Consider the following 22105-nt stretch of genomic DNA (forward strand, 5'->3'; position numbering starts at 1 on the left):
ATTTGGCCTAGAGGTTAGGATACTGGTTGAGATGCCCACATCTCATATAAGAGTACATGGGTTCAAATCCCAGCTGTGCCCCCCACTCCAGATTCCTGCTAATGTGCACCCTGGGAAACAGCGGTAATAGCTCAAATGGTTGGGTCCCTGCCATCAGTGTAGGAGATGCAGACTGATTTCCCTGCTCCGGGCTTTGGCCCGGTCCAGCCCTGTTCATTGCAGGCATCTGGGGGAATGAATTAGCAGATGGGAGCTTGGTCTGACTCTGTCTCTTTTCCTCTTTACTTCTCAAATAAATATCTTAAAAATTGGAATTGTACAAGGCTCAGTATTTATTCGTTTTCCCTTATTATTCTATACATGCATTCTAGGTGATTTTTATCTGTTTCCTTAGTTTTAGTTACCAGCTATAATGCTGTCGACTCCTGGATGTGTATCTTCAGTAAAGACGATTGTCCAAAGCTCCAGCCTCTTGCTGTTTCAAGTTTAGTCCACAGAGTGGCAGCATGGAGCATCACTTGGGAGCATGTTAGAAAAGCAGATTGCCAGATTCCATCCCAGACCTCCTGAATCAATATCTGCATTTTAACAAATATCCCAAATATTTCATGTGTACATTAAAGATGGAGAAACCACAGTCTGGACCCTATTTCCCACCCTCCAATAGATGTATTCAACTAGGTGTTCACAAACACATCAACCCTCATTTCCTATGCTTCTTGGTTAATGGTAACAGAATTCACTCACTCAGTTACACAAGAAATCTAGACCACTCTTTCCTTATCATTTATACCTAATTGGTCACCATTCGTATTAATTCTACCTACTAAATGGCTCATGAATTTATTCTCTCTTCCATGCTCTTCACCACCGCCTTTATCTCTTGGGTATCATAGTAGGGTCATAACAGATTTCTGTATTCAAAGTCTTTCTCCCCTGCTGACCACTGCTAGAGTCATCTTTCCAGAATGCAAATATGACAGCATTACTTCTTTCTGGCTAAAAACTCCTTCAGTGACTTCTTACTATCTAAAACTGAAGTTCTTGCCGGTGCCGCGGCTCACTAGGTTAATCCTCCGCCTTGAGGTGCCGGCACACTGGGTTCTAGTCCCGGTCAGGGCGCCAGATTCTGTCCCGGTTGCTCCTCTTCCAGGCCAGCTCTCTGCTGTGGCCAGGGAGTGCAGTGGAGGATGGCCCAAGTACTTGGGCCCTGCACCCCATGGGAGACCAGGATAAGTACCTGGCTCCTGCCATCGGATCAGTGCAGTGCACCGGCCGCAGCGCACCGGCCGCGGCGGCCATTGGAGGGTGAACCAACGGCAAAAAAGGAAGACCTTTCTCTCTGTCTCTCTCTCTCACTGTCCACTCTGCCTGTCAAAAAATAAAAAAAATAAAAATAAAAAAAAACTGAAGTTCTTTTTCTTTTAAGACTTATTTATTTATTTGAAAGGCACAATTAGAGAGGGAGAGACAGAGGGAGAGATCTTCCATCCACTGGTTCAGCCCCTAGATGGCCGCAATGGCCAGGGCTGAACCAGGCTGAGGCCAGGAGCCAGAAGCTTCCTCCTTGTCTTGGGCACTTGGGCTATCTTCTACTGCTTTCCCAGGCACATTATCAGGGAACCGGATGGGAAGTGGAGCAGCTGGAACACGAACAAATACCCATATGGGATGCTGGCATTGCAGGCAGTGGCTCTACCTGCTTTACCACAACACTGCCCCCACCTTTTTATTAAAAGATTGGTTTGTTTGTTTATTTATTTATTTTTATTATTTTTTTGACAGGCAGGAGTGGACAGTGAGAGAGAGAGACAGAGAGAAAGGTCTTCCTTTGCTGTTGGTTCACCCTCCAATGGCCGCCGTGGCCGGCGCGCTGCAACCAGCGCACCGCGCCGATCTGATGGCAGGAGCCAGGTACTTATCCTGGTCTCCCATGGGGTGCAGGGCCCAAGCACCTGGGCCATCCTCCACTGCACTCCCTGGCCACAGCAGAGAGCTGGCCTGGAAGAGGGGCAACCGGGACAGAATCTGGCGCCCCGACCGGGACTAGAACCCGGTGTACCGGCGCCGCAAGGCAGAGGATTAGCCTATTGAGCCGCGGCGCCGGCCGGTTTATTTATTTGAAAGGCAGAAGGAGAGGAGAGATGAGAGAGATATAGAGAGATCTTCCATCCTTTGGTTCATTCCCCCAAATGCCTGGGGCAGGGCCAGGCCCATGCAAGAAGCCAGGAACTCTATCCAATTCCATGTGGACAGCAGGAATCCAAGTACCTGAGCCATCATTTGCCACCTCCTAGGCATATCAGCAGGAAGCTGGATTGGAAGTGCACAGTGGCCAGGACTTGAATCAGGCATGCTAAAATGGGATAGAGGTGTCACTCAAATGGCAATTTGACCTCCCATGCCACAACGACTGCGCCTGAAGTGCAAATTCATTTTTTTAAAGATTTACTTAAGGGGCTAACATTGTGGTGCGGCAGGTTAAGCCTCTGCCTGCCATGCCAGCATCCCATATGGGCACTGTTTTGAGACCTGGCTGTTCCACTTCCAATCCAGCTCCCTGCTAATGCACCTGGGAAAACAGCAGAAGATGGCCCAGGAGCTTGAACCTCTGCACCCATATGGGAGATCCAGAAAAAGTTCCAGGCTCCTAGCTTCAGCCTATTTCAGCCCCAGCCATTGTGGCCATTTGGGGAGTGAACCAGTGGATGGATCAATCTCTCTCCCCTTCTCTCTTGCTCCTTTTCACTTCCTCCTCCTCTCTGACTCTGCATTTCAAATAAATTTTTAAAAGGGCAGAATTACAGAGAGAGAGGGAGTTGCTTCCATCCACTGGTTTATTCCCAAAACAGCCACAAATAGCCAGAGCTGGGCCAGGCTGAAGCCAGGAGCCTAGAACTCCATCTGGGTCTGGGTCTCCCACCTGAGTAGCAGGGGCCCCAGTATTTGGTTATCTTCTGCTGTTTTCTCAGGTGCATTAGCAAGGAGCTGGGTTAGAAGTGGAGTAGCCGGGACTCAAACCAGTGCTTATATGTGATATGTTGTTGCGGGTGGCAGCTTAATACACTGCATCACAATGCCAGCCCCCTGCCCCCACTAAAGATTTAAAAGTGGAAGTTTGGGGCTGGGCACTGTGCTGTAGCCAGTTAAGCTGCTGCCTGTAGTGCTGGCATCCCATATGGGCGCTGGTTTGATTCCAGGCTACCTTACTTCTGATCCAGCTCCCTGCTAATGGGCCTGGGAAAGCAATAGAAGATGGCCCAAGTGCTCAGACCCTTACGCCCATGTGGGAGACCTGGATGAAGCTCCTGGATCCTGGCTTCAGTGTGGCCCAACTCTAGCCATTGTGGCCATTTAGGGAGTATACCAGTGGATGGATGACCTCCGTGTCTGTCTCTGTCTCGCTCTCTCCTTCTTCTTCTTCCCTCTCTGTAACTCTGCCTTTCAAATTAATAAATAAATCTTTTTTTAAAAAGTGGAAATTCATACATGGGCATTAGGAGATCCTTAGACTTTCTGACACATAAGGAAAAATTTGTGTTTGTGTATTTTCTTGGGACAATATAAACAGCTTTCATCATATTTTCAGAGGGGTCAATGATCAAAAAAGGTTAACAACCACTCTCCTAAACAATCAAGTCTAAGCTATTTAAGTTGGTACACAAGGTCCTTTCATATTTCTCCAACCTTGCCTCCGGCCACTAGCCCATGGAGCCCATCATTCCAACATTAATGATGGACTTGGAAGTCCCGCCACCCCAACTTTTACACCTCTATACATCTGCATAAGCTGTTCCTGGAATAATCTCAAGGTTACATACACAACTAGTCACTGGGAGGACTTGTACTTACATCTAGGTCTTACTTTAAAACTCATCTGTCTACAGTAGCTTATCATTTTACATTGTAACCTACTGCACACACACACCTGCACACATACATACACCAAGTTTCATGAAATCCGTCATGATATAAGAAATGCTGACTGCAGTCCACTACATTGATATAATGTTCTATTAATGAGTTATAGCTCTTGGTTTTCAAATGTTACACCAGACTTTTTCTCATACAAAATGTTCGCATTAGTGAAAATTTACTGTCTTAGCTCTAGCAGTATCAAGGTTTTAAGGTTTCCTAGGGATACAAATGCTGTTGTAAAATGAAAGTGTTTAATAATGAATTGACCACTTCTATCAGTTTCTACTCAAACAGTCCACTCCTTCAAACATGAATAGTCAGCCCCTTCCTCTGTCTAATCATTTTCTTTCTCACACACTGTCAGTTACATCAGCTAGCAATTCAGTGCAAATGTGTCACAAAGTGAATGAAATTACCCATCTTATAAAGAGAAAAAATATCGTGAAGTCAGCACACAAAACAGACAATAGTTGGTAGACTAGTTCACAATTAAAGAGGAGAAAAATAAATACGGATAATAATTTTTAAAGTGGTTCAACAGAGAATGATTTGAATATCAAGTGATTAAGGAGAAACTCTTGGAAAAACTGATGAAACACTTGAATATTTTGGCAAAATCAACCGTCTTAATGATCATGCTGCAAAAAAATCTTACAGGAAATAAAATGTCCCATCTTGAAACATCATGCAATTTTGTTTGAAAAATTAGATTCCAAATTCAAAACATCAATCCTTGATACATTCTTTTCTTGCTCTAAGAATTAGTGTATAGTTGTACAAAGCACTCAAATTTATTAAATAAGACAAAACAAACATATTTTAATATCTTTCAGCTCTGCAAGCTAGTATCCTAATTAAACCCTGCAACTTCCACTATTTAAAGTTTTGGTTCCTCTTTTCAAGGGACTCACTAAGCGGACTTTTGTCTGGTACTATTTGCACTCAAATGACAAGAACCTCCTCTAGCCCTCTTCATTGCTTCAGCACTCTTAATAATGTAGGAGCTTATTTATTTAATGAATGGTTGTGATAACTTCTTCTGCCTTTAGTCTTACCTCCTTCCAATGCAATCAGCACATTGCAACCCTCCCTAAAATTCTTCACTAAATCTGCAATCAACCCAGAAAAATATCTAATTTCTTAGCATGACTTAGAAAACCTTCATAAGCTGTTCTTGTCCTATTTGTCCTCATACTCTGGCCACACTTCACTACTTGCAGGTCTCTACATGCCCCTTACTTTCCTGCTGTCATGCTTTCATTATTCCCTCTGCTTGGAACTCTCCATCCCCATGAATGGGAAAGCCAACTCCCCTCCTTCTGTGTACCAAACCACCCTGTAGGCAATGCCAGTATATCTGACCACACTGCATTATAACTGCTTCCTGGCTGGTTCCAAGCAGCTTATTATACAAATTTTCATTTATGGAAGTAATATAATCACATGAGAGAAAAAACAGAAAAAATACATATATATGTATACAAATAAATAAATAAATAAATCATGAATAGAAACACACAGGGTCTCCAAAAAGTTCATGGAAAATGAATATTAGAAAAAACTATGCATGGATCTCAAAAAAAACTTTATACCAAAACAAACATCTTTAAATTCCATTTTCATGAATTTTCTAAAGTATGTTCATATCTATATCCCCAATATGATCATTCTCACAAATCCATGATTATCATTTTGTTGTATTTCAATCTGAGATTTAAAAATTGGTATATTTTTATATGACTAATCTGAGTAAACATATGATGTTGTGGCCACTTTCCCTTTAAAAACAAAACCAACATTTTTTTAAAATAGGCATTTTTTTTTCTTGGTATGTAGTCATCCTAACCATTATCTTTAATAGTTATATAATATTTCATCAAGTGGATATGGTGCAGTATAATATCTAATCATTCTATCATTGGTGAGTATTTAGGTCTCTGGCCTCTTTTTTTTTTTGGCTGTTATAAGCAAGAGAAAATGTATCATTTTCATGTACATGTCTACCATATTTTGGATTGGTTTATTTCCTTAGAATAGGTTACCAAGAACAATAGATATTATCAATTAAAAATCTTTCTTGGGGCCAGCGCTGTGGCACAGTGGGTTAACGCCCTGGCCTGAAGCGCCAGCATCCCATATGGGCGCCAGTTCTAGTCCTGGCTGCTCCACTTCCGATCCAGCTCTCTGCTGTGGCCTGGGAAAGCAGTAGAAGATGGCCCAAGTCCTTGGGCCCCTGCACCCATGTGGGAGACCAGGAAGAAGCTCCTGGCTCCTGGCTTCAGATAGGCGCAGTTCTGGCCATTGCGGCCAATTGGGGAGTGAACCATTGAATGGAAGACCTCTCTCTCTCTCTCTCTCTCTCTGCCTCTCCTCTCTCTGTGTAGCTCTTTCAAATAAATACATAAATCTTTAAAAAAATAAAAATCTTTCTTCCTTTGGCTCAAATTTGGTAGGAGGGAAATTATATATTAAATATTTCAACTTTTCTTGTTACATTATGCTACATATTTATGCTCATCTATTATTTATTCCTCTTTTTTGAATTTCCTATTCATGTCTTTTGTACATTTATCTCAATAGTAAAGGTTTTTTTTAAAGGATTTATTATTTATTTTGAAAGGCAGAATGACAGAGAGAGGGGGAATGAGGGAGGGAGAAGGAGAGGGAGGGAGGGAGGGGGAGAGAGAGAGAGAGAGAGAGAGAGAGAGATTTTTCCATCAGCTGATTCACTCCTCAAATGGCTGCAACAGCTGGGGTGGGGCTAGGCCGAAGCCAGTAGTCAGGAACTCTATCTGGTTTCCCCCGTGGGTAGCAGGGGCTCAAGTACTTTGACCATCTTTCCTGGTTTCCCAAGTGCATTAGCAGGGAACTGGATCAAAAGTGGCACAGCCAAGACATGAACTGGTGCTCCAATACAGGATGCTGGCATCACAAGCAACAGCTTAACCCACTGCACCACAATGCCAGCCTCAGTATCATTGTTTGTAAAAATAAACTGAAATAGTTACACATTTTAATCTTTCGTTGCATTTGTATTTGTTGTACCTACTTTTTGACTCTTGGTTCTGGTAAAATTCTAGTTGGAAAAGTAATATCATTATAGAAATTCTGAAGATTGAAAAAAATCTTAAATCAGAAATAATTCTGCCACCTTAAGATAACAACTGTTATTCCCACTGGTCTTTTTTTCCTCCTATGTGTGTGTTTTACAAAGTCATCATTACAATTTGATTACAATTTAAGGATCTGCTTTTTTTATTAACATATATCATTATTTTTTGGAAATGTCTTATCATCTCCAAAATAAAATAAAATAATAAATAACAGCATCATCAGCATTTAAAATAATAGCATGATATTCCATGGAGTAGATTCACCATTTTCTTGTTGCTAGAAATTCATTTCAATTTTTAATTTTATAAAGATCACTGATAAACAACTTCATAAAAAGCTTTTTCCCATATTTGAATTATTTTCTTAGGAAACCTTCCCAGAAGTAGAATTACTAGGTTAAAGGACATTAATACATGTGGGTTTTCAAAATGCTTTCTTAAGAGGTTGAAACAAACCACACTCACTGAGTACCATCTTTATCAATTCTGTTACACAGATAAAAATGAGGCTTGTCAGTTGTTTTAATCTGCATTTCTTTAATTAGTAGTGATAAGCATTTTGCCATGTTTTCCAGTTGTACAGAAATACCTTTGCAAATTGTCTATTAACATCCTTTGTCTAAACTTATTTAAAAAAAAAAAAAAAGATTTATTTATTTGAAAGGCAGAGTTACAGAGCGAGAGAAAGAGAGAGAGCAAGAGATCTTCCATTCTCTGGTTCACTCCCCAAATGGCCTCAATGGCCAGGGCTGGGTCAGGAGCTTCTTCCAGATCTCCCACAAGGATACAGGGGCCCAAGTACTTGGGTCATCTTCTGCTGATTTCCCAGGCACATTAGCAGGAAGCTGGACTGGAAGTGGAGCAGCTAGGACTTGGACCAGTGTCCATGTGGGATGCTGGCACTTCAGGCGGAGGCTTTACCTGCTATGCCACAACATTGGCACCTATATTTCTTCTTGCACATTACACTACATAGTGCCTTAGATAATATAAACTTATCACAGTTTGTTATATTTATGTCACATAAGTTTTCCAGTATTTAGATTTTATTAAGTGGTAAGAAAACCTTTTAAAAGTTATTTGGTTTTAAATATCTATACAGTTAGATTTGTTGATCTTTTAATTTGTGATTTTTTTCTATCATTAACCTTAGAAAACTCTTTAGATGCTTGATAAATATTTCATTCTATTTGAATTAGCTTTCTTATATTTAACTCTTCAATTCAGCTACCACTTATTTTAGTTTACTACAGGAAATGAGGACATAAATGCTACAAGTGTTCACAATATCACTTATTAAAGCATCCTTTCTACTTCCCATTCACTTGCAGTGTAACCTTTATGTTAAACTCATACATATGTATATAAGAAACTGGTCTCTTGGAGGAGGCATATCATAATATTATCTATGTAGTATTATGTAGTGGTACCAGTGTTTTTATCTTTGTAGTTTTATTTGTTTAATATCTAATACTATTAATTCTGTAGACTTTTTTTGAAAATCACTCTTCTTTAGCTTTCAAATGCTAGAAATGATTTTTTTCTTTCTTTAAAAAATATTTATTTTACTTACTTGAAAGGTAGAGTTGGCGAGAGGGAGAGACAGGGAGAGAGATATTACTCCCCAAAAGGCCATAACCGCCAAGGTTGGGCTAGGTTGAAGCCAAGAGCCAGGAGCTTCATCCAGGTCTCCCATGTGAGTGCAGGGGCCCAAGCACTTGGGCCATCTTCTATTGCTTTCCCAGGCACATTAGCAGGGAGCTAGATTGGACGTGGAGCAGCTAGAACTCAAACCAGCAACCATATAGGATGCTGGCATCACAAGCTGTGGCTTAACCCGTTCACCACAATGCTGGCCCTGAAAAGATTTTCTTGAGGGCAGGCTATAATTATTTTCTTTGACTAGATTGCCAAGAATATTGTTACAGGGTCAGGAGGTCTAACTATGTTTTTTCCTCTCTTAATACTTCCACAGTATTTAAAAGGTTTATGTCAGTGTCAATGTAACCCTGCCAGCACCTGGATATTTTGAAATAAGTAGGGGAAAAATATGTCTTGCTTCAATTTTGATATCTCTGCATTTTTTAAATTTTTTTTAATTTTGATATCTCTGCATTTTTTAAAAATAAGATTTATCTATTTATTTGAGTGGTAGAGCTACAGAGAGAGACAGAGTGAAAGGTCTTCCATCCTCTGGTTCACTCCCCAAATGGCTGTAACGGCTGGAGCTGGGCTGATCTGAAGCCAAGAGCCAGGAGCTTCTTTGAGTCTCCTGCACAGGTGCAGGGGCCCAAGCACTTAGGCCATCCTTTACTGCTTTCCCAGGCCAAAGCAGAGAGCTGGATTGGAAGAGGAACAGCTGGGACATGAACCGGCGCCCATATGGGACACTGGAGCCACAGATGGAGGCTCAGCCCACTATGCCACAGCATTGGTCTCCAATATATCTGCTTATTAGTGATGATAAACATATGCTTCACGTAGAGTAGGTGCTTATTCCATAGCTGTTCAAAGAATAAATGTCATATATAAAACTGTATGTTGGGGCCGGCGCCGTGGCGCAGCGGGTTAACACCCTGGCCTGAAGTCCTGGCATCCCATATGGGCACTGGTTCTAGTCCCAGCTGCTCCACTTTTGATCCAGCTCTCTGCTATGGCCTGGAATAGCAGTAGAAGATGGCCAAGTCCTCGGGCCCCTGCACCCATGCGGGAGACCTGGAAGAAGCTCCTGGCTCCTGGCTTCAGATCGGCACAGTTCTGGGCGTTGTGGTTGATTGGGGAATGAACTAACGGATGGAAGACCTCTCTCTCTCTCTCTCTGCCTCTCCTCTCTCTGTGTAACTCTGATTCTCAAGTAAAAATAAATAAAAAAAAGAAACTGTGTATGTCTTTGAGGATAGGAAGATTTAAACAAATATTGTGATTGTAATCGGTAAATGCTGGCTGGATATAAGTTTGTGGGCCAAGTACCTGTATTCCACCTGCAGAGAGATTCTAGAGGTACTGAAGACACCTTGGAATTCAGACCTGAATTGGAGCAATCTCTAGAAAGACTCTGTAATTTACTTTCTTTTAAGTGTGTCTGTTTCCAGGCAGGATCAGCTGAAAGCTGTCTGAAACAGTTAAGATAATGACATATAGGTATGCAGCCACGATTCGCTCAAGATAGCTGTGCTTCCTTTGACAGGAAAACAGTAATAAGATATGGCAGGTATCTGAGTATGCCACTGGAAACTGACTCAGGCCATAGCAGATCTTTTGCAGTGAATTTAAATAAATAAGAAACTACTAGATCGGACTCATCAGAAGCAGGCATTTTTTTTTATTTATTTATTTTTTTATTTTTTGACAGGCAGAGTGGACAGTGAGAGAGAGAGACAGAGAGAGAAAGGTCTTCCTTTGCCGTTGGTTCACTCTCCAATGGCCGCCGCTGCAGCCGGCGCACCGCGCTGATCCTATGGCAGGAGCCAGGAGCCAGGTGCTTTTCCTGGTCTCCCATGGGGTGCAGGGCCCAAGCACCTGGGCCATCCTCCACTGCACTCCCTGGCCACAGCAGAGAGCTGGCCTGGAAGAGGGGCAACCAGGACAGAATCCGGCGCCCCGACCGGGACTAGAACCCGGTGTGCCGGCGCCACAAGGTGGAGGATTAGCCTATTGAGCCACGGCGCCGGCTAGAAGCAGGCATTTTCTATGAAACCACATTGCTTTTCCAACCTGCTAAGCCCAATTGGACATCTAAGTCCATGGTTCTGAGATGATTCATTTTCTCCTTTCATTCTGTAGCTTGAAAGAGAAAGGGCCATTTTTTCCCCTGAGGGATCCTTGTCTTTATTTTGAACTTTAAAAATATTTGTATTTTGAGAGGCAGAGAGAGCATGCTCCCATCCACTGGTTCACGCCCCAAATGCCCATGAGCAGGGAACTCAATGCAGGTGCCACACATGGGTGGCAGTAACCCAACCACTTGAGTCATCACTGCTGCCCCCTATGGTCTGCATTAGCAAGGAGCTGGAATCAGGAGCCAGAGCAGAGAGCTGGACACTGGCACTCCAATGTGGAACACGAGTATCCTAGCCAATATGTTTACATTAGGCTGTTTGCCCCTGAATTTTTAAAAAAATAAAGCAAAAGATAACAAGAAGAAAGCTGTTTTTCTTTGTTTTTAAGACCTTGTAAAACTTATTACTAAATCATTGGTTCTTGCTCTATAACCTAAGTAGTAGATTCTAGTACTAAACTTTTTCAAGGACTTCCTTGGTCATGAAATCTGTCAATTTCTTATTATTTTACCAATAAGAAATTGTGCTAGGCTGATTCTGAAAAATAAAATGCTGTTTTCTGGTGACTCAAGAACACCAAGTATGAAGGCCAAGGTAGATTGCAGAAAGTAGTCATTTGTGAATGATGCATTGTCAATTACTATAATTGCTTAATTTCACTGACAGCAGATTGATAGCTGCAGAGTTTAAAAATCTTTCTCCCCCAATAAACATTCAAAACTATACACATGTCAAACAAGATGCAAATGTTGAAGCAGGCCCAGCAGTCATTGTCAGACACAGTGTTGCTTGCTGTTGGATATGTTAACACCAACTCCAAAAGGACTTTTCCTCTAACCCCAAATAGCACCTAAGAAGAATCATTTCATAATCCCTTTCTCCTTTGAGAGACAAACTATATTACGCTGCCACTTTCCTTGGAGACAGCAGTATATGCCTCTCTAGATTCTATAGCCTTGTTTTAAAACTGTTCTCATCAATTGTCCACCTATTCAAAAGTCTGCCATTTCTTTCAAGAATTAGCTCTAAAATTCAGCTCTCCTACGGTTTCCATGATTACTTTCTCCTGCTATGTATCTTCAACTCACACACATATTTCTTTTTTTTTTTTTTTTTTTTTTTTGACAGGCAGAGTGGACAATGAGAGAGAGAGAAACAGAGAGAAAGGTCTTCCTTTTGCCGTTGGTTCACCCTCCAATGGCCACTGCGGCCGGCGCGCTGCGGCCAGCGCACTGAGCTGATCCAAAGGCAGGAGCCAGGTGCTTCTCCTGGTCTCCCATGGGGTGCAGGGCCCAAGCATGTGGGCCATCCTCCACTGCACTCCCTGGCCACAGCAGAGAGCTGGCCTGGAAGAGGGGCAACCGGGACAGAATCCGGCGCCCCGACCGGGACTAGAACCCGGGGTGCAGGCGCGACAAGGCAGAGGATTAGCCTATTGAGCTGTGGCGCCGGCCCTCACACACATATTTCATTTGTACTCTAATTTTGTTAATTAGAGTATAAGTCCTTTAAAGACAATGTACTTTCTAGAAAATTAAAAAGGAATTTAGAGACTCTGCTTATATCTTTTGCCCTGCTTCTTTTACTGATGGAGAAACTGAGGCCTGGGGAGGTTAATCTGTTCAAGTCAGTCAGCCTAGTTAGCAGAAAAACTAGGCATAGATCCCCAGTGTCCTGACTTTCACTAGTGTGCTTCCCACTATATCAAGTCACCCTTTTCTATTTTAATTGCATCTCTTAAGAATGCCTGGTAAAGTTCAATATATACATACATCTCTCAATACATGTGAATACAATAAGCATAAGAGCTTACATAACTGAAAAACTGACTCAAGGAAAGAATCAGAAAGCAGAAACGTCAATTTTCTTACTTCTTTGCATGATGCCACCCTCCAGACCAGTTGATTGCTACTTTGCACATTCCATCGATCAGGCACTGGGCAGCTGTGATGGTAGCCCCTGCTACAGCTGCAGCATAATCAAATATCCCTTCAGTGGCTGGGCAGTCATAACCTTTGGGTAAAAACCAGAAGAGCTTGTTAAAAGATGAATTGGAGAAAAGTGGAGAAATAGGTCAAGGTGGGTCAACAATACACCCTACTAAAAAGCTCCTGTGTTAACACCAGCTTCAACTGAGATAGATCTTCAATGTCAGGGAAGGAATATTTTGAAACGTTAGAGTTATAAAGAATAAACCTTCAAGTTGAACTAGTCACATCCTACAGATGGGAGAAGCCAAAGTCTGGGAGGGGATGAGTCTTGGTGGTGGTCACACAGAGCCAGGCCCAGGACTTGAGGCTCTTGGCCCTGTTTGGTGTTCTGCTGAACCATGCTGTTTCTGTAGAATATCCTACTGGCCACTTGGGCTTTTTAAAAATGAAGCTCCTTCGGGCTGGCACTGTGGCTCAGCAGGTTAACACCCTGGCCTGAAGTGCTGGCATCCCATATGGGCACAGGTTCGAGACCTGGCTACTCCACTTCTGATCCAGCTCTCTGCTGTGGCCTGGGAAAGCAGTGGAAGATGGCTCAACTCCTTGAGCCCCTGCACCCACGTGGGAGACCCGGAGGAAGCTCCTGGCTCCTGGTTTCAGATCAGCGCAGCTCCGGCTGTTGTGGTCAATTAGGGAGTGAACCAACGGATGAAAGACCTCTTTCTCTCTCGCTCTCTCTGCCTCTCCTCTCTGTGTAGCTCTGACTTTCAAATAAATAAATAAGTCTTTTAAAAAAAATGAAGCTCCTTAATGAGGGATACGGTAGGAAACAGCCAGAACATAAATCTGCACTCAAGCTAAAATATGTCACAGAATAGTTAAGTCAGCATTTATACAGCAGACGAGATCTGAGCAATGCCATTAGGGCTTCAGCAAATTAAAAGTCTTTCTTCAATCTGACCCATCATCCAGTTTTAGTCAACTGATACAGTCCACTTGGTCAGCGAGTTCTACGTGGTTAAATTAAGAGATGAAGATTTTTTTTTGACAGGCAGAGTGGACAGTGAGAGAGAGAGAAACAGAGAGAAAGGTCTTCCTTTGCCGTTAGTTCACTCTCCAATGGCTGCCACAGCCGGCGTGCTGCAGCCGGCGCACTGCGCTGATCCGATGGCAGGAGCCAGGTGCTTCTCCTGGTCTCCCATGGGGTGCAGGGCCCAAGCACTTGGGCCATCCTCCACTGCACTCCCTGGCCACAGCAGAGAGCTGGCCTGGAAGAGGGGCAACCAGGACAGAATCCGGCGCCCCGACCGGGACTAGAACCCGGTGTGCCGGCACCGCTAGGCGGAGGATTAGCCTGTTGAGCTGCGGCGCCGGCGAGATGAAGATTGATATCACTTGTTACTTAAAAAGTATTAAAACTATTATGCAAGTTATAAAAAGATTAAGCAGTACAATCTCAAGTAGACAGTCCAGGTTGCTGAGTTCCCATCACTGCCTGGTAACGACTTTACCTAGCCCATATTCTACAGAGTCCGGATGATCATCATCGCCTTCTTCGCTGACCTCCTGGAGATGCTGCAGATAGGCATCAGTGTGGAAGGAGGCCATCTCCTCCATGGAGGCCACCTTGGGCTTCACTACCCTAATAATAACATAGAAAAGAAAGAAAGGTGAGTGACTCAGACCCAGAATATGCCAGAAGCTGGAAATCAGGAGGTAGCAGTCTCAGCAGAAAATTCAACGCCTAGCTTCTGGTTACAGTGGGCTGAGGTAATAAACACATTCTATTCCTCCACTGCACTGCCAAGTCCTTACATTCACAGCGATGACTCCATCAACAAGGAGCAACAAGACAGATGTTTCTCTTGAGGTTATAGGTTGGTAAAACTAAGTAACTCCATATATTTATGTTAAATAACCAGGTTTCAAACAAACTTTACTCTCTAAATTATAACTTCAATGACAAACCAGTAGGCAGAGATATTTTCATTTGACTCAGTTGCTAATTGGGTTAGATAGTCCTTTCACCTGTATCTTTATTTTAATAGATGGCTATGTTATCTTGCATTTTGAATTTGCAGTTAAAATTTGGAGATGAGAACAGGGTTCCTATCCTAACTCCATACTTCCTAGCTCCGTAACTTTAGATAAGTTGATTATTTTGTAGCTCAGTATCCTCATCAGTGAGGGAAAACCTCATGGGGCTTATGCCAAGATTAAGTGATAACATCTACAAAAATGCTTTGTGGATGATTCTATTAATATTAAAGGATAAAACAGGTAACTCAAACTGTAAAAAGTTTCTGCACTGTGTGTTCCTCACACTTGCTTCTGAGAGGAAGGAGACAGAGGGGCAAAATGGCTTCATTCAAAACCTTTTTTTTTTTTTTAAATTTTTGACAGGCAGAGTGGACAGTGAGAGAGAGAGACAGAGAGAGAAAGGTCTTCCTTTGCCGTTGGTTCACCCTCCAATGGCCGCCGCTGCAGCTGGCGCACCACGCTGATCTGATGGCAGGAGCCAGGATCCAGGTGCTTTTCCTGGTCTCCCATGGGGTGCAGGGCCCAAGCACCTGGGCCATCCTCCACTGCACTCCCTGGCCATAGCAGAGAGCTGGCCTGGAAGAGGGGCAACCGGGACAGAATCCGGCGCCCCAACCGGGACTAGAACCCGGTGTGCCGGCGCCGCAAGGTGGAGGATTAGCCTATTGAGCCACGGCGCCGACTCTCAAAACCTTTTCAACCTATTCCTCACAAGTGAAAACAGGAGTGAATGAGAACGAAGTGAGCTAACCTAACAATGGGATTTACTAATATTAATCTCTACTTGCCTAGGCCCTATTTCCTCTTCCTGATCCTATGACTGCCACTACCTTTCTGTAGTCCATGTCACATCAAGCAGGGTCTTTGGAGCAGCAGCAACTCCCAGGAGCTTGTTAGAAATGCAGAATATTGGGGCTGACATTGTAGTGTAGCAAACAAAGCTGATGCCTGGGATGCCAGCATCCCATATAGGCACTGGTTTGAGTCCCAGCTGTTCCACTTCTTATCCAGCTCCCTGCTAATGTACCTGGGAAAGCAGTGGAGGATGGCCCAAGTCCTTGGACCCCTGCACCCACGTGGGAAGCCCAGAAGAAGCTTCTGGTTCCTTGTTTCAGATTGGCCCAGGCCTGGTCATTGTGGCCATTTGGGGGGAGTGAACCAGCAGATGTAAACCTCTCTCTGTCTGTCTGCCTTTCAAATAAATCTTCAAAAAAAAAAAAAAAAAAAAAGAAAAAAAAAAAAAAAGAAAAGAAAAGAAAAGAAAAGAAATGCAGATCATCCTCTTCTCCTCAGACTTACTGAATCAGAATTTGTATTTAGCCAGGATAGCTTTTAAATAAGACAATGTATTTCACCTCTCTCTCTCTCTCTCTCAAGATTTATTTATTTGAAAGGCAGAATACAGAGAGAGAGATGGGGGTGGAGAGAGAGAAAGAGAGACTGACATCCATCCTCTGGTTCACTACCCAAATGGCTAAAGCCAGGAGCTTCTTCTGGGTCTCCCACATAGGTGCAAGAGCCCAAGCACGTAGGCCATCCTCTGCTGCTTTCCCAGGCCATTAGCAGAGTTGGATCCAAAGTGGAGCAGCCAGGACTTGATCTGATGCCCATATGGGATGCTGGAACTGCAGGCAGCAGCTTAACCTGATACACCACAGCGCTGGCCCCTGTATTTTCTTAAGTTTTTAATTTTTAAGATTTATTTAGTGGCCGACACCGCGGCTCCCTATGCTAATCCTCCGCCTGAGGCGCCGGCACCCTGGGTTCTAGTCCCTGTCGGGTCGCCAGATTCTGTCTCGGTTGCCCCTCTTCCAGTCCAGCTCTCTGCTGTGGCCCAGGAGTGCAGTGGAGGATGGCCCAAATGCTTGGGCCCTGCACCCGCATGGGAGACCAGGAGGAAGCACCTGGCTCCTGGCTTCGGATTGGCCCAACTGCAGCGCACCAGCCGTGGTGGCCATTTGGGGGGTGAACCAATGGAAGGAAGACCTTTCTCTCTGTCTCTCTCTCTCACTGTCTATAATTCTCTCTCTGTCTCTCTGTCTCACTAACTCTGCCTGGCAAAAAAAAAAAAAAAAAAGATTTATTTATTTATTTGAAAGGCACAGTTACAGAGAGGTAGAGACAGAAAGAGGTCTTTCATCTTCTGGTTCACTCCCCAAGTGGCCACAATGTCCAGAGCTGGGCCGATCTAAAGCCAGGAGCTAGGAGCTTCTTTTGGGTCTCCCACGTGAGTTCAGGGGCCCAAGGACCTGGGCCATCCTCCACTGCTCTCCCAGGCCATAGCAGAGATCTGAATTGGAAGTGGAGCAGCTGGGACCCAAACTGGTGCCCACATGGGATGCTGGCACTGCAGGTGGAGGCCTCACCTGCCACACCAGACCCCAAGTTTTTAATTTTGATGAAATTCTTTTTTGGTAATAAATTATGCTTTTTCTTAAAAAATGTATTTATTTGAAAGGCAGAGTTAAAGAGACAGAGGAAGAGACATCCACTGGTTCACTCCCCAAATGGCCACAATGGTCAGGGTTTGGCTAGCCAGAAGCTAGGAGTCTAGAACTCCATTTGGGTCTCCCACATGGGTGGCAGGGACCCAAGCACTTGAGTCATCCCCTGCTGCTTTCCCAGGTGCATTAGCAGAAAGCTGGTGAAGTAGAGTAGCCAGGACCAGAACTGGCACTCATATGGAATGCCCACATCACAGGTGGCAGCTTAACTGCATAAGCCACATGCCAGCCCCTTGACAATGCATTCTAACAATGGGATTCCTATACACATTCAAGTTGAACAAGCACTGACCTAGGCCAGAGAAACAGGTGTGTGTGTTTTATATTTACTGAATGGGACCATAGCTGTGACTATATAGGCTACTGCTATTACCAAGGTGGCCACAGGAAATCCTGTTATCTAGCCTCAAAAACAAAAAGCAAAACAAAACAAAACAAAATCTCTAAATAAGATTCAAGGATTCTTCTTTCTTCTCTAATAAAACACATGTAGGGGTCAGCATTGTGGCATAGAAAGTGGAGCTGCCACCTGCAGTGCTGACGTCCCATATGCGTGCCTGCTGTTCATGTCCTGGCTGCTCCACTTCCTATCCAGCTGCCTGCTAATGGCCTGAGAAAAGTAATGGAAGATGGCCCAGGTATCTGGGCCCCTGCCACCCACATGGGAGACACAGATAAAGATCCTGGCTCCTGGCTTCAGCCTGTCCCAGCCCTGGACATTGTTGACATCTGGGGAGTGAACCAGCAGAAGGAAAATCTCTCTTCTGTCTTTCCCTCCCTCTCTGTAGCTCTGACTTTCAAATAAATAACTAAACCTTTTTTTAAAAAAGAAAGAAAACACATCTAAATTATCAGAAGTGGAAAATGAACCTATTTAAATAAAAGTCTAATTTCTTGGAACATGGTTTCCCAGTCCCAAAAGCTGCCTCTTCTAGTACCCTTCCATTTGTTAATTTTTATTATTAATTTTAAATTTACAAAACAAAAATTGTGAGGTAGGAATACAATGTGTTTCAATATATCTCTCACCCCACCTCCCCATTAACATATATTAGTATATTTGTCACAATTAATAAACCATGCCCAGATTTCTCTACTTTTTAAACTAAACTCCTTTTATCCTTTATATGTTAAATGGTAAAGTTAAAAAAATACTTACTGAAAGCTTTGCTACCTAACAGAAATGACAGTTTTGCTTGGCTGATATTATTTGTTATAATTTTTGAATTATTAAGTAACTATTGGAAGGCATGTACTTATGTTTTACCAAACATATGGGTGAGAAAAAATAGTTGAAAGACATTACTAAAGATACTCAAGAAATGATTTTGTTAATAATAAGGATAATTCCAAAAGCATATTCTACGACCTTCTGAGAAATAAACAATGTACACTATACAAGCTGTGTAGATACTCACCTATCTGGTCAGAAAATGTCATAAGTAATCCTACACACAGCAGAGTTATAATATTTATAATGACATCAAATACAAAAATGACAATAAACAGCAAACTCGTTTTTTAAAAACAAGCACTTAGCTCTTTCTTGAGTTCGGCCTGTGTCTCAGCAACTTGCTTTGGTCTTGTCTCCAGGCTCACTCATGAAAGTTTGGTGGTAGTGGTGGTGGAGTGTCTAAAAGTCTTTTAAGTTGAATCTACACCCTCATATTTGGCTTAGAAAAAAAAAAAAGAAAAACAAAACAAAAACAGAACACCTCCCAGCTGAATACCTTTTTATATAACAGGTTTTATTTATTTTTAAAGATTTATTTATTTATTTGAAAGAGAGAGAGAGGGAGAAAGAATGAATGAGAATGAGTGTGAGGTTATCTAACATCCACTGGTTTACTCCCCAAATGACCACAATAGCTGGCTGGGGCTAAGCCAGGCCAGAACCAGGAGCCAGGAACTCCATTTGTGTCTCCCATGTGGGTGGCAGGGGCCCAAGTACTTGGGCTATTATCTTCTGTCTTCCCAGGCATATTAGCAGGAGTGGAGCACGTGGGACTAGAACCAGCACTCATTTATGGGAAGCTGGCATCATAAGTGGTGGCTTAGCCCTATGTGCCACAACATCAACCCCAGGTGTTTATTTTTAAATTTTTTTGTCTTTATTTTAAACATTTTTATTTATTTATATAGAGGATATATTTCATGCATTTCATATACAGTTTTAAGAGCATGATGATACTTCCTACCCTACCTCCCTTGCTCCCCACCTTCCTCCCTCCTCCTTTCCTTATTTTTAATTTTTATAATGACACACTTTCAATTTACTTTATAATCATAAGCTTAACCCTTCACTAAATAAAGAATTAAACAAGTAGAAAAAACACTGTTTGTCAAGAGTATAGACAAGGGCTATAAAAAATAATCAAATCTCAAAATGTCAATTTTGCACATATACATTACATTTTTTACTGTGTATAGTAGTTACAGAAAGACAAACAGATGTTTTCTCTGATTGCTGGTAACTAATATTTTAAAATTTTTACAGGGTCTGCATTAGCAGGAAGCTGGAATGAAGAGCTGCAGCTGGCCATGGAATCCAGCCACTCTGGTGGTGGTGGTGGGGAGGGAGTGTCTAAACTGCTAGGCCCAATGTGCATCCAATTAGACAGGCTTTAGTACCCAAAGGTACACACCTTAAAAATCTTTAGATAGCACTTATCCCTAGTATATTTCCCCCGTCCCACCAATAAAGTGCTATTAGTAAAGGATCTTAACTGCTTTATGCACTTTTTTCCCTCCAGTTTTCTTAATTCTTCAAGAGCATTCTTGGGGTTACAGGCAGATTACTGTACACTGTGAATACTCTTACAAAAAGCTAAAAAGGAAGAAAAAAAGTACCATTTCTCCCTAATTAGCCCCTCTGTGATGCAGCAGGATACTAAGGCTGTGAAAACCCGGCTTTGAGTGCATGCAGGGCGGGGGGTTGACAACTCACCTCATTTGCTTAGGCAGGGCGTATGCTTCAATCAGAGAATGGACCATACTGGCCTAAAAACAGCACAAAAGAAAGCAGAAAATAGCCTATTAGAAGTTTAATTCCGCGAGATCCCATCAACTTCTCCTTGCTGAGCCAAGAAACTAACTTTGTTGCAGCTCTCTTCGCTTCTGTTACTTGACAGTTACAATGCACTTACTACAGACACAAAGTATCAAAATCGCTAAGGCGGAAGCTACCCAGCCTTATCCAGGTGATGAAACACTTCTCTCCGGCCGCTTCTCTTCCACGACTTCAGCGACGCCCTCCAAGTAGAAAGTCCATCCGCTCCGTGCCATCCCCAGCAGCCCGCTGTCCCCCTACCTCCTCCGCCTCCCACCTTGCCCCACCCCCACCCGGCCGTTGGGCGTCCCGCCGAGACACGCTGCGCTATCAAACCCGGAACACTTCCTCTTAACACACATTTAGGTATTTAATAAATCTGCTTAGCTTTCTAGGGATTTCCCCCAGCCCAGTACGCTCTTCGATTTCTAATGCCCATCCGTCCACCGCCCCGCACCCTCCCCTCCCCCATCTTTCCAGAAGCCCACGGTGTCGTGCCCCGACCTCTCTTACCCGTTTTGGGACCTTGGCCAGAGAGTCGCAAATGGTGACATACTCGGGACTGTAAATGTAAACCGGCGGCAGAGACTTCCCACCATCTGCCGGCTCCTCTGTTTCCTCCATCTTCCACTTCCCACCGTCCGGATCCGGCTTTTTTCGGATTCAGCCCGGGCTCCGGTTCCTGCTCCTCTTAACGGCCGCAGCGGTGCTCCCTGGTCAATGTTCCCTCTTTTGAAATCGCCGGGGACACTGTCCCCACTCCCTATCCAATAGACAAAATGGATGGGCCTTTCCAGACCACAACCCCTTCATTTTGTGACCATAGTTCAAAAAAACGGGGTCGGCAAGTATAAAAGTACAAATAGCTGCCAGGTAGGATAGCCTTTTTATGGTACAGACAAGTACAGTCAACACTAACCATCCTTGTTGCCCTACGGGGCCATTTGAAATGAGGTCAGACTAGCTTGCGAGCATGCTGGGAGATGTAGTTTCTAGAAGTTCGAGTAGCGGAAGAGTCTGGACTTAGCACTAAAAAAGCCGCGGTTTTAAGTTTTAGCGACAAAAAATAATAAAAAAAAGAAAAAAAATACGTTCTCAACTCTTCGATGAATTGTTTTAATCTGTGAACTGTAGCCACTAAAATATTTAAAGGCAGATGTTACAATGTTGCCACCCAGAGCCCCCCCCCCGCCCCACATTAGCTACCTGAAGATTAGAGGTACAGGGCAGTGGTGGTAGATTGATAGTACAAGCATTTTGAAAAGTTTGCTCAGTGAATTATGTGATGCAAATTTAATTCATCGCATTTCATCACTAACTATCCATGTAAGAGTTAACAATCTCAATTACTTTACCCTAGCAAATCTGACATCAGTTCCCAAAAGACTGCCTGGTGCTATAGATATTGCTTGGTGGATTCCAGTCAAGCAATGATGTACTTCAAGGACATTCATGTGACAGGAAGGACACAAGCACATATGTTGTGTGGTATTTGGAAGCTGCAGCTCTTTTCCCTCTCTCCTTTTGCTTCTGCAACTAAATAAAGGTTGCTGTAAGGGTCCATGTTGAAGACTGTCCTGACAAATATACTCAGGTCTCCAATTCTTACATCAATCTTAATTGACCTACTAACCTTTTTGAGAGAACACAATATCCTTACCTTCTTTAAAATCTAACTTTTTCTTTTACTCTTTAAATATTTACTGAGCATTGTGGGATGCACTTTGGATGTATTCTCTTATTTCATCTTGGCAAAAGTCCCACGAAGGAT

At 43.2% G+C, this 22105-nt stretch overlaps 1 protein-coding gene across 4 annotated transcripts in view; it reads right to left on the reverse strand.

Annotated features, from left to right (window-relative positions):
• HDAC8 (histone deacetylase 8) overlaps positions 1-21530 on the reverse strand; it is a 256056-nt gene extending 234526 nt beyond the window's left edge. For all 4 annotated transcript variants that reach the window (XM_017349748.3, XM_008272803.4, XM_008272804.4 and 1 more), the window contains exons 1-4: positions 20848-21530; positions 20233-20285; positions 14253-14383; positions 12682-12823 (exon numbers count right to left, since the gene is read on the reverse strand). In XM_017349748.3, coding sequence (XP_017205237.1) covers positions 12682-12823; positions 14253-14383; positions 20233-20285; positions 20848-20958 — 437 coding nt within the window. In that variant the 5' untranslated portion in view covers positions 20959-21530. The remainder of the gene's footprint in view (positions 1-12681; positions 12824-14252; positions 14384-20232; positions 20286-20847) is intronic.
• Between the last annotated feature and the right edge of the window lie 575 nt (positions 21531-22105).

The sequence above is a fragment of the Oryctolagus cuniculus genome, chromosome X (genome assembly GCF_964237555.1).
Source record: "Oryctolagus cuniculus chromosome X, mOryCun1.1, whole genome shotgun sequence".
Lineage (NCBI taxonomy): Eukaryota > Metazoa > Chordata > Mammalia > Lagomorpha > Leporidae > Oryctolagus > Oryctolagus cuniculus.